At 33.4% G+C, this 16,505-nt stretch overlaps 1 protein-coding gene across 6 annotated transcripts in view; it reads right to left on the minus strand.

Moving 5' to 3' along the window:
• The window catches only part of RBPJ (recombination signal binding protein for immunoglobulin kappa J region), a 242,390-nt gene that overhangs the window by 11,847 nt on the left and 214,038 nt on the right, over positions 1-16,505 (minus strand). For all 6 annotated transcript variants that reach the window (XM_020992297.2, XM_020992292.2, XM_020992283.2 and 3 more), the window contains one exon: positions 4,869-5,034. In XM_020992297.2, the coding sequence (XP_020847956.1) occupies positions 4,869-5,034 (166 nt within the window). The remainder of the gene's footprint in view (positions 1-4,868; positions 5,035-16,505) is intronic.

A 16,505-nucleotide genomic window follows, 5' to 3' on the forward strand; every position in this document is an offset into this window, starting at 1 on the left:
ATTCTATCACCAGAGGAAGGGACATTTGATGAACTAGGACCATAATCAGACACCTATGTGATGATATGCTGGATGGAAAAATCATCCAACTTACTATGCAAACAACTGTTTATCAAATTACTAGAAAACTAGCAACTAAAAAGGAGCTATGAATGGGCATAACATGTAGCATTTTTAAAAAGGTAAAAAAAAAACCCTAAATATTGTCTACACAAATTTTATTTGGTGTTATTTTAAGACCTCATTGAACTTTCATTTTTACAATTTTAGGCTTGCAACTTCTTTAGGAACTAAGGAGAAACACAAAGCATTCATTACTTCTAACTTCTAAATGGGGAAACAGAAACATAAAAGGGTTATATGACAGAAGGAAATAGTTATATCTTCTTAATTTTTTCTTGGTAAAACCCTTGGAAAAAAGTTTTATGTAACAATGTCATTTTTTAAAAAAAGCATATTTTAATTTGGTTTACTTCTATTTAATCACATATATTTTTTAAACCTAAGATTGAGTTCATGTGATTTTACCCAATTTCTGTTTGTTTTGTTAACAGAATAATTTCGGAAGTTGGATGCTAAACCTCAAAGTTTTTGTTTGTTTCAATTAACTTTGCTAACTAGATGTACTGCCTTAGTAGCAGAACAAAAATATTGCAGGTTTATCTTAAGATTTTTCAGTAACAGAGACATTTAAAAATGGAGGTTTGGTTGCCATCTTGAATTTCTTCTTATATTTGATGAGGTTTTTATAATTCAAAAGAGCCTTAAAAGCTTGGTGAGGATTTGCTCTGCAGACAGCAAATTTAAGATAAAGCTAATAGTAATAATAAAAACAAACAAACAAAAAATAGTACTTTGCACTCACATAGCGCCTTTCATCCAAGGATCTCCAAGCGCTCAAAGATGGCATCTGTAAGCTGTTGTGGCAGGAGCCATGGGTCCGCCATACTTTTAAAGTGACAGCATAGTAGGTCAAATTAGCCTAAACTATGGAATTGTTCTGCAACATAAGACGAGGTCTATGAAAATGAAAATTAATGTACTAAAGTGTACATACGCTAATGCAGGGAGCAAACACTAAGTGTCTCTAAATTAAGGCAGTTATAATCTAATAGGAAGAGCTTAATTTGGGATGGGAAGGATAGCTGTACAAAATCTAAATAGGAAAGGAGGAAGTAGTGAAGTTTAGCGTCATATATTAAGAATAAGTTAAGATGTCATGGTAAAACATGGTTAGCAAACACAAAAGGGAAAAAAGTACAAGGGATATCTGCTCATAAGAACCAGAGGCAAACAAGAGATTTTATCTTTATAAAATTAAACCACCCAAAGATCACTAACATGGAAGAAATGAAATTTAGTTGTTTCAATTCACAAAATCAGACCTTAAGAAATTTTACTAGAACTACTACTTACTGGCAGAAAAGGGTTGGTTAAAAGAAATAAGGAATTGGGATATAATGAATACAAACTTCCCAAATTCTCATACAGGAAAAAAATTACTACAACCATAAAAATATGTTATCTTTGTAAAAGACAGAAACTAAGCATATTTACTTCAGCACATAATGTTGCTAAATTAGCTGAAGGAGCTCTAAAACAAAAATACTGCAGGTGACAATTTCCCTAAAAGAGAATTGTAAAAATACTTAATTCAAAAGGGGCATTATAAAACACTGAAATAAAGAAAAAGTTGCCAAGGAAAACAGCAGGAGAAATAACTGATTTGAATAAGATTATAAATATAAAAATTCATTTTTTCTGGGTACTTAAGATAATACTAGCAAAATAGAGTATAGAAAATAAAGTACAAAAAGATGAAAACAAGAATATTAATAATTTAAATATGAAATTCATGAATTAGTTTATTCTAAATTCATCTATAAGAAACAATTAGGGAAAAGAACTTTCACAACACATAAATATTAAGACTGATTAAGAAAAAAAAGTATTGCTCTTAATGATTACTAACACTGGGAAGAAAAAAATAAAATGCCATTGCAAAGAACTTTGAATAGTATCTAAATTCTTCCGCTGTTGAACAATTTATTAGTAGTATCTTGTTTGTCTCATCTTGTTTGATAGGGTTCAGATGCACATAGTCCTTAGACAAGACACTATGCTGCTGTTAATCTTTTTATATTAAATACTCAAAGGAAGTGGCTGTGTCAAATATTATGCACATAAATAAATAAAAGAAATGGCGTAATTCTAAAGAAGTACTAGGATTGAAGATATTGCTACATAAAGATGAATTTAATGCTGACCAACCATTTATTTACGTCATTAGGCATGACAAAATGCACAATATCACTTACTTTGGAAAACTGCTTTCTCTTCAAAGAGGTTTATAAAAAATCCTATTTGAATTTCCTGTGAAGCGTAAGTTTCTGTAAACCTTTCATCCAGAGAAGCACTTTCTAACTATAACATTTTATTAGTACTAACACCACCAAAAGAATTTACATAATAATTCCTCAGAGCAGCCCTCTAAGAACTTTATTGATTTAAGTATTATTATCCATATTTTACAGAATAGGTAACTCAGGTTTAGCAAGGTCACACAGCTACTAAATACTGAAGTCAAAATTTAAAACTAGATCTTCTAAGCAGTGCTCTTTCTATCTTCCCACAATTTCTTACACTGAAAACCTTTCAAAGCAAATTAAAAACAAATACTGTAGTTTAAAAATATATTCCCTATAAATCTGTGACTAATTACACCTTTCAGTACACAAAGTGTAAGTACATGTTAAAAGTATGGATACTGACGAAACAATGGTAAATATTATTTTTTCCAAATATGTTTTTTCCTGCCAGAATCAAATGTTTGCTTTACTTTTATTTTTAATTCTAAATAAAACATGTTTCTTTTGTTAGTCAGAGGCTCTCTTCGTCAACCTACTGTCACCTCATTTATCACCATTTATCGAAAGTTGTGAACACAGCTACCCATGTAACTGCTGAGCAACAAACTGCTTTATCAACACTTTCCAATACCATATCATCAGGTATTAAATATGCTGTTATAATGATTTTTATTCAGATAATGCTTGTAAAGAAGTTATCTGAACAATTACTTCAAAAATAACATACTTCTTGTGGGTCAGAGATAACCAGGAGTAAGTTGAAAACCTAGAACAAGACTAACTTTAGCATCCATCCCTCACTTCTCTTCTACTGTGAAAGACTGTTAGAGCTTTGGGAGGAAGTTCCGTGGGATTGTACATGTACCAGTAATTAATTCAAACTTAAGTATGACAGAAGACAGTGTAATAAAGGCTCCCTTCCTCCCCCAACCCCTTGGTAAAGCAACCACCAGGGAGCAGCTCTGGAAGGTGATGGTCACCAAAAGAAATAATGGTGCTAAAGCCCTCGAGTGCCTGAGTAGCCAGAGTCCCTGGGTCTCTGTCGTTTGTATTGACTGGCTGTTTCAACTGTCTATTTCTAATGGTGGCTTATAAGCATACCGTTCAAATATATCTTAAGCAGCTATAGGCAAATTAAATAGTATAAGAAACTAATCTGCTGGAAGAAACATATCAAAAAATATTTATTTTGCTAAATTAATAAAAATTTTTCAAAGTTAATTAAAATTATGTTTCTCTAGACAAAAAAAAGGGGGGGGGGGAGTGTGCACAGTGCCAAGAGAATTCATTGTAGTGGGATTTAACTTGGACTTGAATTTTAAAATATATAGTCAAAGTCAGGTAGATGCACATTCTAAGAAACATTAAGGAGAGAAAACCAAAAAAGCAATCATTTGAAATGTGTTCAGTTTTCATTGTGAGTCCTTTAAGGTTTTTTAATGGGTTTTTTTTTTTTGCTTTAACATCTATCTAATATCTTTATGTTGCATTTGGTTGCATACAAATAATTTTATTTAAAATGTCCTATTTTAACAGATAATATTCTGGAAATGTTTTACATGATTGTACATCTATAACCTATATCTGACTGCTTACCATCTGGGGGGGGAGAGAAGGAGGGATAGAATTTGGAACTCAAAACTTTAAATAAAAATGTTAATAAAAAGATATATATTCAAGCAATTCACAGAATAGTTAAAAAATGAAAAGCAAAAGCTTAAGTGGGCTATACAACTAAAACTTACATGACATTTAAAGCCAAATGGCAGAAATTAACACTTGAATAGCTATTAAAAGTGAGTAAAAAAGAAAACTATTTAAGATTGTTAAAGGCAAAGGAAAGAGTTAGAGTTATTTCCTGAATATAAAAGGAGAAAGAATTAATTTAGACATTAACACAATATGTTTGACAGTAAGGTCGACTAGCTAATGGAATAATTTGCTAAGGGAAGAAATTTAATTATTACCACAAAATAATTTCGAAATAAAGCTTTTTGCAAGAAGTTTTTGAATAAAACTTCTCTTCTCCTATGCCTAGTACTGTTTTGTTCCATGTATAAAGCAAACTAAATCTTTTTTTCTAATATGTTTAGCTTAGAAATAAATGAATTATTCAGAGAATTTACTCAGGGTTTTTTTTTCCTGCCACTGCAAAGAGATTCGCATACTGCTTCCCACAAATTCTAATGATTATGCCTCAAAAAAGCAGATGGAACAATTAAACATTCTACAACTGTTAAGTTGTGACTCTTTAATTTGCCGGCGGCATTAATTAGAAATCTCAGACTCACTGACCCAGTGAATTCCATCAGCAAGCTGGGAACGTCACCATAAGCTAACATAGGTACCAACAACTGGCCTGTGGTAAACTGGGTGCTTAGCATGTATCTTTCAAACCCTGACTTAAAATTTCCATTAATTTCTCTAGGATAGAAAGAACTCTGATACCTATAAAAATTACTCCCCCTCATATGAAAATATGTACAGGTCTCACCATACCTTTCCTTCCAAGTTCAGCTGCTGCATTTCTTGGTCACTATTTCCTATTCCAATAAATGCGCATGGTTGAGACTCTTGTTCAGAAGAACCATCACGTTCCATTTGCTCTTTTTTTTTCTTCCATCCACTGCCCATAAGATACACACAAGGAGGAGGACAAAAAAACCTGAAGATAAAAAAGCAAAAATGAGCTACATGAAAACACTTCAATTTAAAATAGTCTCATTAAAATATATTGGGGGGAATCATTACACACTCAAATTTATATGCTTTCATTTATTCTCTAGGGTTTGCTAAAAGTAAAGTATACATGTATATTAAAGTTAGGAATCATTTCAAATAGACTATAGATTTTTTAGGATAAGAATTTCATTACACACACACATACACACACACATACAAATATAGTATACTGGTAAAGCTTAGAAACTATCATTAGCTTTACTTACTGGAATCTAACACATCAGTTAATATATCATTTTAGTCCTCATCTAAGAGGGCTTTGTTGCAATAAGAATTTTATTACAACAGATCACATATTCTTCTATGGCATATATATCCAAAATATAGCAGTGTGGAGGTGATCCTGGGTCTGAGAGATATACTTGAAGAGAAGCTTAGTTAACAATGGAACATACCAGGGCAGCTAGGTGGTGCAGTGGATAGAACACCGGCCCTGAAGTCAAGAGGACCTGAATTCAAATCTAACCTTAGACCAAAAGCTGTGTGACCCTGGGTAAATCACTTAACACCAATTGCCTTAAAAAAAAAATATGGAACACACCAAAGGGAAATGGGATAGGGATGGGAGTTGGCATGCATGAGGGCTGGACAGAGCCAAATTCACAATGCATGATACTGGGAAGGACAAAATTTTTATTCAGAAGTGTGTGTACAGTACTGCATGGTAGAAAAAGGAGGCAAACATAAGACTACACCTAATCTGAGTGCTTTTTAGAAGAAAGACTGATCAAGTTCCAGAATTCTCTGGCACAAAAGCCAATTAAAAAAAAAAAGAGAGAGAACATCTGGGCAGGTATTCTCCTGTAAAATACTTTGAATGTAGTCCTGAAACAAAAATTATCTTTGCTAGAATTAAGAAAGAAGAAAGGGTAGACTTGACAGAAGCTAAAAAAAGTTTCCAATGAGTAATAGTTGCCTTTTATTTATTACAAAAAGTGAGATTTTTTTCTTTAAAAAAAATCAGTCAACAATTATGTACAACATGCTTACTCTATGCCAAATACCTTTTAAAATGTACCCTATTTAAATCGGTTTCATCAGAAAACTCTGATCATGAATGGCTGGATATTTTAACAATTTTGTTCAGCATCCTAATAAAGGAATTATGTATATTAGGGTAGGCTTGTGTTTAAAGGAATATGGTTATTTCCAGTGTTTTGGTCATAATTACACTAACTGTTATCACACTTTTCTTTTGATTTTAAAAGATTTCATTAGATTTGGCACTTGATTAAGTTGGTCAACTTAATGCCTTTCCAACAAAGGCAGCTGTCTTCACTTCTCAATAGGTTAGAAGATTTTTCAGATTTATACTATGATTATGAATTTATTAAATAATAGGAGATAACTAACTACAATCTCATGATTTTAAATCTCTGGTGTGTTTTTGGGGAAAAAAAATCCTTCACATGTAATATTCTATTTGTAAAATGATTTGCCTCACCCTATCCAAAGATGACCAAAGCAGATTCATTAAATTAAAACAAAAGTAGGTACTTACAGCTTAAATTTGCTAATTTTCCACACAGCAAATAGCCTAATCACAATTTCAATTAAAATACTGTTTTTAAACTATTACAAGGCAATTTATTATGATTTATGGTATGACAATTCCAAGTAAAGAATATCATACTATATGTTTATAGTTTATGTTCTTGAAAGTCATACTTAAATATTTTGGGCTATTAAGGTACAAAGATGAATTCAGCTATAGACATATCTTCTGCTGAGTTGCTAAACATCTGGTTTAAGCTAGGCCATACATGAGAACTGCTATTAAAAAACCATTAAAGCTTGCAGATGTAGTATAGAGTATTTGAATAACAGTACTCATTTGACATAATAACTGATGTAATAATAGTAATTCATTTGATGATTTAAGACGTAAAATGTATAGTCAGCAGAAATTCATAAAAATGTAATTATACTCTTTGACCTAGTGATACCACTAATATACTTATTGACAGATTTTTTAAAAGGAAGGAAAAGGACTCATGTATAAAAACATTTACAACAGCTCTTTTTATAGTAGCAAAGAAGTGGAAACTATGGGGGTGCCCATCAATTATGGAATGAGTGAATAAATTATGCTATATGAATGTAATGAAATACTATTATGTTATACAGATGGTTTCAGAGAAACCTGAAAACACATGAATTGATGCAGGGTGAACTGAGCAGACCAAAAACAATTTATACAATAACAACAATACTAAAAACAAATGAATAAACAACTGCAAGAGGCTTAAGAATCCTGATCAACACAATAATCAATCATGATACCAGAGGACCAATGATGAGGAATGCTACCCATTTCTTGAGAGAGATGATAGACTTAGGGTGTTAAGAATGAGACACACATTTCTGGATATGGACATCAGAGGAATTTGTTTTGTTCAACTCTGCATATTTGTTAGGGCAGCTAGGTGGTGTGCAGTAGATAAAGCACCAGCCCCAGAGTCAGGAGGACCCGAGTTCAAATCCGGCCTCAGACACTTGACACTTACTAGCTGTGTGACCCTGGGCAAGTAACTTAACCCTGACTGCCTCACTAAAAAAAAGGCAAAAAAGCATATTTGTTTTAAGAAGTAGGAAAAAGGAAAAAAAATCTCTTGCTTGTTAACTAAAAAAAAATTGATTAAAAAAGAATGGACAGACATTGCTTATAGTATGGGTGCTAAATGATGGGCAACCCATGAAACAAAGAAAAATTTTAAATTCCCCTCAGATCTATATATTGCCCTATTTCTATAGTGACAGTGTCAGAGTAGCAGAAAAGATGCTAAGAATCATCGTTTTTACATTAACTATAAAGATTATCATTAGGAGAACTGAAACATATTAAAAAATTGATATTCATGAGATAAAGGAAACAAGATGACAATACTTGCCGCATTTTGCACTGCTCATAAGGAGCATAAGCAAAAAGATTAGCAGAAGGTCACTGTCGTATAACAACTTTCTAGAGGATGAAGAGGTAAAGAAATTATAAGAATTTCACAACAGCCTCCAAACCCAGTAGCAAAGGCAGACAGGAATATGGCTCGGATTTAACATCCACTAGAGGTCACAGATGTGCAGACTATTCAATGAAGTCTCACGCTTACAGATTATGAACACCCCACAGGATCATGAATTTTGAGAGCTGGAAGTTAACTCAAGAGCCATTGAGTTCAGCTCATTCGTGAGATTCCCTCCTATAAACACATCTGAAAAATGGTGGTCTAAAATCTTTCTGAAGACCTCCAAAGAGGGGCAGCCCATGCCTTCTTGGGAAAGGGCATTCTATTTTCAGACAACTCTACTGTAAAGTACTCTCCCCACCTCAAGTTTAAATTTGCCTCTTTTCAACTCCTACCACTTGTTCCAGGTTCTGCCTTTTAGAGTCAAAAAGAAAAAACCTAGCCTGGAAGAGGCAGAAGGCTTCGGTTATGGAAAGTAAGTACCAAATGTCACCAAAATACTTGCACTGACTCTATTTTAACAGACAGGAAGTGACCAATTATTGTTGTGGGAACCAAGTCAGAATTGGCTACACAGAAGCAATCAGATAATAAAATAATTAAAATACAACAATATTTGTTTAAAAAAAAAACCACCCACTTAGCACAGTACCTGTCATGAAGTAGGCAATTAATAAATACTTGTTCCCTCCCTACTTGCTCCAAGGTAAAAATCCAACATCAAATTTGAAAAAAAAAATTAATCTTTAGATGAAAAGCAAATTCTGTAAACATTTACAACACTATTCTGACTCACTGATAACGAAAAAGGGAAAAGGAAAAAAGAAAAATATACTGGCTTTGGTTATCACCATTTTCTAATAAAGTTTAACAGTAAAAAAGTGAGTCAAAAAAAGTGGGAATTTGTCTTAGCCAGCAAATACTTGATCCCTTTGCCAGATGCAGAGAAAGGGAGCAGCCAAGGCTTATAACAGATTAGGATGCAAACTCATTTGTAAATGAAGATGGCAGAAAGCTGTAGACAGTATAATCATTTAAAATATCTAAAAGCAATGGAAATGAAAATAGGTTTAGAGAAAGCTTGATGTGAGAGACCCAAATAAGCTACATCATCTGAAGAACCTAATGGATAACTTGAGGGAAAAGAACAAAAATATGTAAAGATTTATGTCTATAATGAGCAGAAAGAGAAAAACTACCACATTTGGATGCTGAGACTTAAGTGCCTAACAGGATTATCTGAAGAGTAGAAGTGATAATTAAGAAGACAAAGTTTGAAAAGCAGGTTGGAACAGACCAAGTGCAAAGAGGAATTCCATGAAAGAAGTAACAGTCATAAAAGGACTAAAAGACTTCTTTAAAAGGTATCTAGGGAAATTGCACATAACACACAATAGGGGGTTGGGAGGGTGTGATAGTCATGGACCCTATTAATACTCCAACAAATGTGACTAAGATAACATCAATAACTACCAATACATGATTCCCATGATATCATGTTTATAAAATCCTTATGAGATTGATCATTATGCATATCAATGGTACAGTCCGTAAATATGGGAAGTGAATAGGCTTTCACAAATGATTCTCCACAATGACCTTGTTTTTAGTCAAATAACTGAGTGAGATATGCAAAGATGTTATGCCTATTGTCTGTTAAGAAAAAAACAACCCCAAAACAGGGGACTTAGTAGAACAAAAAAAGAGCATGGGTTCTTAACCTAGGGTTGTGAACTTTAAAAAAAAAAGTACACACACACAACTACACTTCAATATTTTTATTCTATGCATTTAAAAACATTATTCTGAGGAGTCCACTACAATAAAGGTTGAAGAAGGTCCGACCTAGAGGAAGGTTTCTACCACAATGGGTAGTTCCTCTACCAGAAATCCATGGGAGACATGGACAACAATAGTATAAAAAAATGACACAGACAGGCTGTGACCTGTATCACAGAAGTACTCACACCAATAACATCATGTATCTTTTGAAGCACTGAAGTTATCGGTAAAAATCAGAATCAAAATAAGGATTGTTCATTCCTTTGTCAGCTGCTCTACAGTATCTGTTTTGTTCCTGGGACATAGCATGCACTCCATAATAAACTACTGATGCTTACTGATGATGATGAGATAACTTAACAGATTGTACCCTTTCAACTAATACAAAGACAAGCTCTTTTGTGATTGTACATCTCCCATCCTTTCCCTCATCTATAATCTCTGTCCCATGCTTTCTAATCAAATACTACCTGTACCCTACCTTAATTCCTTTCAAGTAACCTTCTCTAATAATTTCCAAAAGATGACTTTTCCTTTCTTTTCTGTTATTCATTTGGCACTTAATTATATACTGCACTATCGTGTTATTTATATTTTCACATGTAGGTGACTGTGTGCTGTGCTGTGTAAGTGCTGCCCTGGCACTACTGAAACGTTAAAGAATTGAAGCAAGTCCTTTAAGTATGCCAGACTGATCCTCTGGCCAGCAATTATACAGGATGGGAAGGCAAGGACAGTCTGAGATCTATACCGTTATAGTGATTAATAAGGTCACTGATCCATTATGGTATTAATTGATATGCTTAATATTATTTTATTTATATATATATATATATATATATATATATATATATATATATAAATATAAAAATATATATGCTTGATTATATCAGTAACTCCAGATCTAGATACCCTTAGTCTCTAAAAGATATCAAACAACAACCTTATCACTGACTCATTCAACAACTATTACCAAGTACTGACTATTTACTTAATCAATCCCACCCCAGACAACTTGAAAGCCCTTCAGGACACAGGCCTAAATATTAGTGACTTAATAACCATTAAAATTTTGAAAAAAAACTCAAAATTAATGTACATTAACTATAAAAAGTAAAGTAACAAACAAGCGGGTGGAGTGGGGTGGTGGTTTTCCTTCCCAGTATAGTACTAGCCTTCCAACTCATTCAAGGGTAAAGGTCTAGACTAGAGTAGAACCAATCTTAGGTCATTTCAGATTTAGACAAATGCCTCACAGGTTTGAGTTGGTTTTGGTGTGATTCCAAATATTCAAGTCATTATTAGGGCCTGTTTTAGTTTACAGCTCTAGGAGTCACCCTGAGCCTGCTATGGAATAAATGCAACATTAAGATGGGCTCTGTCAGTTCTAGTATCAAGGGGTTAAAAGATTAATGGCTATCATTTAGAGATAGCATTGTTGTTGCTGTTAATGTTACAGGCCTGTGAGTAATAACTGCAAAATAAGAAGAGTAACACTTTAATATGTCAACACATCTAACGCTGAGAAACCATCCAAATACAAATAATTATTTTAATAAGCAAGTTTACTTAACTGTATGAAAATCTGGAAAAGAGATGGCACTGATAATTCTCTAAAGACTAGAACAAAAGGCATGAAAATAGAAAGCTTGATGGATCTCAATAAGTTGAACAGAAATCCTGCTGCTATAACACCATAATTACTCATAACTAGCACTGGGTTTTATGTGAAATTGTTCTATAAATCTTTAAGTAACAAATGTAAGCAGGGTAAAGATTACTAAAGAGTCTCCAGTGACTGTTTTTAAGCTGACCAGATTAGTAGCTAGTCTTTATCTCTACTCAGAAAAGGTATTTGTGATCATACATACATGATACATCCATGCTATTAAGCCCCCAAACTAAATTTTGAGATCCACTGTCTTCACTTCAGATTTTTTGGTAAACTTTCCAACATAACCTCTATATAAGAGAGACAATGTAGCTCAGAAGGATCAATAATGATAACACATAAAATATTTTACCAATTAAAAATGCTTTCCCTCCACAATGATCTTGTCGGGTAATGCTGGTCCACTGAGGAAACTGTGGCTTAAAGAGCCTAGCTATAAAGCTTGAAAGGATCACAGTGGAGATTCGAACCCAAATCTATTAATACTAAATCCAGTATGCCTTTTCACAACTATATCACACTGTCCCTCAAAATTTTGGTCAAAGATTTGTATAACAAAATGATATGTAAATCTCAGCTAATACTACTGATATTCTATATTTAATATATTTACTAAAGGACATCTAGTTTATAAGGCTGCAACACATAGTTCAAAAGAGATGTCAAGAAGCAAGTTTGCCTTTATTTTCCCTATTACTTTCCATTTAGTTATCAGACAACTGCTAAAAATCAATGCTGCTCTCTTCCACTAGGTGGCAATAAACACACAATTTAGATTTAATTTACAGCAGACAATTTTATATAAAGCAATCCTATTTCTAATGAATTAATTTTTTTAAAAAAACTCACCTAAAATATTGAAATTTATTACAATTTAGAATCTGAAAATGTGATATAGGTCAAGAAACCCTCTTTAACCAAACAGCACTACCAAAATTACACTATTTAGTATCAAAGATTTAAAGCTAGCAAGGATCTTTGAAACTTACTGAATCTAATGTTTTTATTTTATAGGTGAGGAAACTGAGGCCTTAAATTAGGATGTTAAGCTATCTTCCCCAGGTACAAACAGGTATGAAGTGCTAGATTTTAAACCCCTTTCCTCTGAATAATCAATAATATTTGTATAAATGCTTTATTTTGCAAAGCACCGCACACAAATAATTTCACTATACATCTAGTGTTTTTTGCAATCTTTTGTAATCTCATGGAGGACCTCTAATATATATATGAAATCATGAAAAAATACTCCAGATTGAGAATGATTTTTTTAACTTAATAATAATAGATATTTGCTTTAAGGATGGTAAAGCACTTTAACTACTACCCCTTATCTGAGCCTCACCTCCATCCTATGAGGTAGGCAGTACAAGTATTATCTACATTTTAAAGATGAAGAAACTAAGGCCAGAAAGGTTAAACAACTTGCCCATGGTAAAAAACAAAAAACAGCTTCTGTCAGAAATTGGACTGAGCCCAAGTCTTCCTGAAACCAAGTTTAGCACTCTAACCACTAATGCCATTAGTGCTGCAAGTTAGGAACTGAAGGGCTATAAAACAAAGAAACTATAAAAATCATTTTTAAAAAACTCCAATCCTAAAAAAAGACAATTTTGGATCAGGTAAATATTATTGTTATAGAATATAAGCTCCTTAGGAGTGGGAATTGTTTCATTCACTGTATACAGAGAAGGTGCTTAATATATTGTTGGTTGATTTGATTATTCTTAATGTCAGAGCTGCACTTCTATTACATAAGCTGGACATTAAAAAACCATCAGTATGGTGGCAGTATGGGGTATGGTTTAAAGAGCTTAACTTAGTCAGGAAGAGTTGTTAAGTTATGACTGACAAATATGGCTGAGTTAGCTTGGATGAATCATTTAGCGTCTCAGGGCCCCAAGTAACTCTCAGACAAAAAAATATACACAAGAGGCTAATTTATATTGGTTGAGAGTTTCCACACCAGGAATCCCTAGACTGATTAAATCAAAGTTCTAGAAATATGATAAAAAAAAATACACTAATGTTAACACGAAACACAAGAAACCTTTTAATTTATTTTTGCTGAAATATTTCCATCTTTTTTGGATAAATTTTTATTGATAATTTTTATTACATCTCCAGAATTTCTCCCAATCTCTCTGCTTCCACCCTGCAAGAGAGCCATCCCATATAATATTACCTTTAACAAAAAAAAAAAGACAAAACCAGGAAAATGGATGGATACATTTTAAAAGTCTAGAAATATATGCAATACAATACACGTGTACCTCCCAACTCTGCAAAGGTATAGGGGGGAGGTGTCTTTTCATATCCTTTCTTTACAGCCATGCTTGTTTTCAGTAATTTTGAAACAATAATTTTCTATTGATTTATATTATTCTTTTCATTTGCATTGTAGTAACTTCTGTACATACTGTTTACTAGGCTCTACCTGCTTCATTTGGCATCAGACTACATAAATATATCCATGATCCTCTGTATTCATTGCATTCATCATGTTACAGAACAGTAATATTCCATGACCACAATTTGTTTAGCCATTCCCAATCAATGGGCATCTACTTTGCTTTCAATTCTTTACGACCACAAATTTTGCTTTGCTATAAATGTTTATGGAGATGCTCTTCTTATAAATAACAACTCTGGGGAAGGAGTCTAGTAGTGGAATCTCTGGGTCAAAGGATAAGCAAATTTTAGTAATTACATTTTAGTAATTATATTTTTAGTATATTATGATATAATGTAATATAATGTAATGTAATATAATATAACATAATATAATATAATTAATATAATATAATATAATATAATATAATATAATATAATATAATATAATATATTCATCTTTAGTATATGAGCTAAGCTGTCTCTTTAAATGGAGGTTTGGAGTTCATAGCTCCAACCGCCAGAGAGGCAGAGGGTAATGATGAAGTGGAAGTACCCAAGCTGAAGAGATCTTAAGGGATGATGAGGTTATGTCAATAATGAGTTTCCTGGGGCTCAGTGGAGAAGTTAGCCCAAGAAGTCTCAAGGCAGTGCAGTTGAGTGAGAAATTTTTATTACTGCTTGTTGTGTTCTTACTATACAGAAATGCTGTTAATTTTGTGGGTTTATTTTGTAGCCTATGAAATTTTTGTAGTCTAAATTTTGCTAAAACTATTAAATGTCTCAACTGGTTATGTAAGATTTTCTAAATAAACCATCATGTTATCAGCAAATAAGGAATATTTTATCTCCTCTTTACCTATCTTTATGCCTTTAATTTCTTTTTCTTGTTTATGATGTTTGCCTTTGGCTTTAAATACTTTTTATGCTACTAAAAAGTCACTCTTTGTAGGGTTTTTAACACAATGAGTGCTATACTTTGTCAAAGGCTTTTTCTGAATCTATAACAGATGATTATATAATTCTGAGTATTTTTGTTTTAATATGACAAATTATATTGATTGTTTTCCTAATGCTGAACCATTCTTGCATCCACAGTATAAATTCAACTTGGTCATAACGAATGATTTCTTGAATGAATTGTTATAGCCTATATGAATGGATCGATTCATTAATGGTATCACTCTGTAGTTTTTATTTGCTGGGGTGTACCTGGTTGATGTACAAGGACTAATTCATGCTATCTCAGGAATTCAACAGAGTTCTCTGCTTCACTCAATTTGATTCAGTTTCCTTTGTCGTGCAATACTTATTCTGAGATGTCTGGATTCCATTAGATATCCTGGGGGTAATCTTCCCTTATATTATTAATATGTTTCCTATTGGTTTATCTGCCTGTACTCAAGGATTTTAACTGAATTTTTTTCCTCTTGGGATCTTTGGTAATTTTCCTCATAATCTCCTATCACTTCCTTTCACTTTCCTCTTTGATGGCAGATTAACTAACAGGACTTTAAATCTATCTTGACCATTTCCCACGTGGACTTCATTGGCTATTACTAGTAAATAACTTTTAGATTATATTAATTTTTTGCCAGGCTCAATCCCTCATCCAATCTGGGGCACACTGAAATGGATAGTCCCTTTTCCTTCAGGCTTGGTGGAACCCACCACACAAGCTGAAACCCTGCCATAGTTAACCTTTGTTGCACTCTCTGGCTGAGCACTGTTGCATAGCCACCTGAGGGAAAACACATTTTCACTTTCCTTTAATTCTACCTCCTCCCCTGATAGAGTTTATTTGTATTGCTTGCTGCCACAAAATACTGGAGAAGGCATAGAGTCAGAGGGGGCATGCTGACAGACACTACAAGAGAACTGTTGAGTGAAACCCAGAAGAGAAGCTTAAGAGTTGATTTGAAAAGCCATGGCAGACATGGGTAGTGGTAGAGTAGTGGGTGCTGAGTAAACTGTGCTGTTAATTCTTCAGGTTAAGGGGTTAAGGTTCTTGGTAAGAGTCTCTACAGACACCTGCTACTGCTTTACACCATGCACAAAATTCTTATATTACAGAGTTCTGAGAGGCAGTGGGGATGAGAGAAAATGCCTAATCATATATATACCTTGACCCAGAAGTCTTTCAATAAAGTCAACATGTCAAGGAGGGGGAGGCCATTTTCAGACATGTTTTCAAGTTTCAAGTATGCATATGTGGCTGGTCAGAACCATTCTGAAATTGAATCAGCAAGGAAAAAAGGATATTTTGGAGGGAAATTAGGGTCTTTCCTCCCACCCTTGGTACTCTAAAGAATGAATGTTACTTCTATAAGTAGAGGATTTACCTAAATTAGTTAAAGTCCCAGAAACTTTCTCTTATCATGGGGGTGAACACAGTAATTACTCTCTTATTCACTCTTCCACAGATATACCTTCTTGTACTGCATCAATGAAATTATATAGTATACTAATGAAAAACCTAAAAGTGCTCCTAATTCTGGGTAAAGGAGTACTGTGTGTGACTAACAGCAATGAGTGACTGGGATTTATTGTAATGGGGGAAGGGCCAGTATCATGATCAATACTGTG

The sequence above is a fragment of the Phascolarctos cinereus genome, unplaced genomic scaffold (genome assembly GCF_003287225.1).
Source record: "Phascolarctos cinereus isolate Bilbo 61053 unplaced genomic scaffold, phaCin_HiC Scaffold_9;HRSCAF=440, whole genome shotgun sequence".
In the NCBI taxonomy this organism is placed as follows: Eukaryota; Metazoa; Chordata; class Mammalia; order Diprotodontia; family Phascolarctidae; genus Phascolarctos; species Phascolarctos cinereus.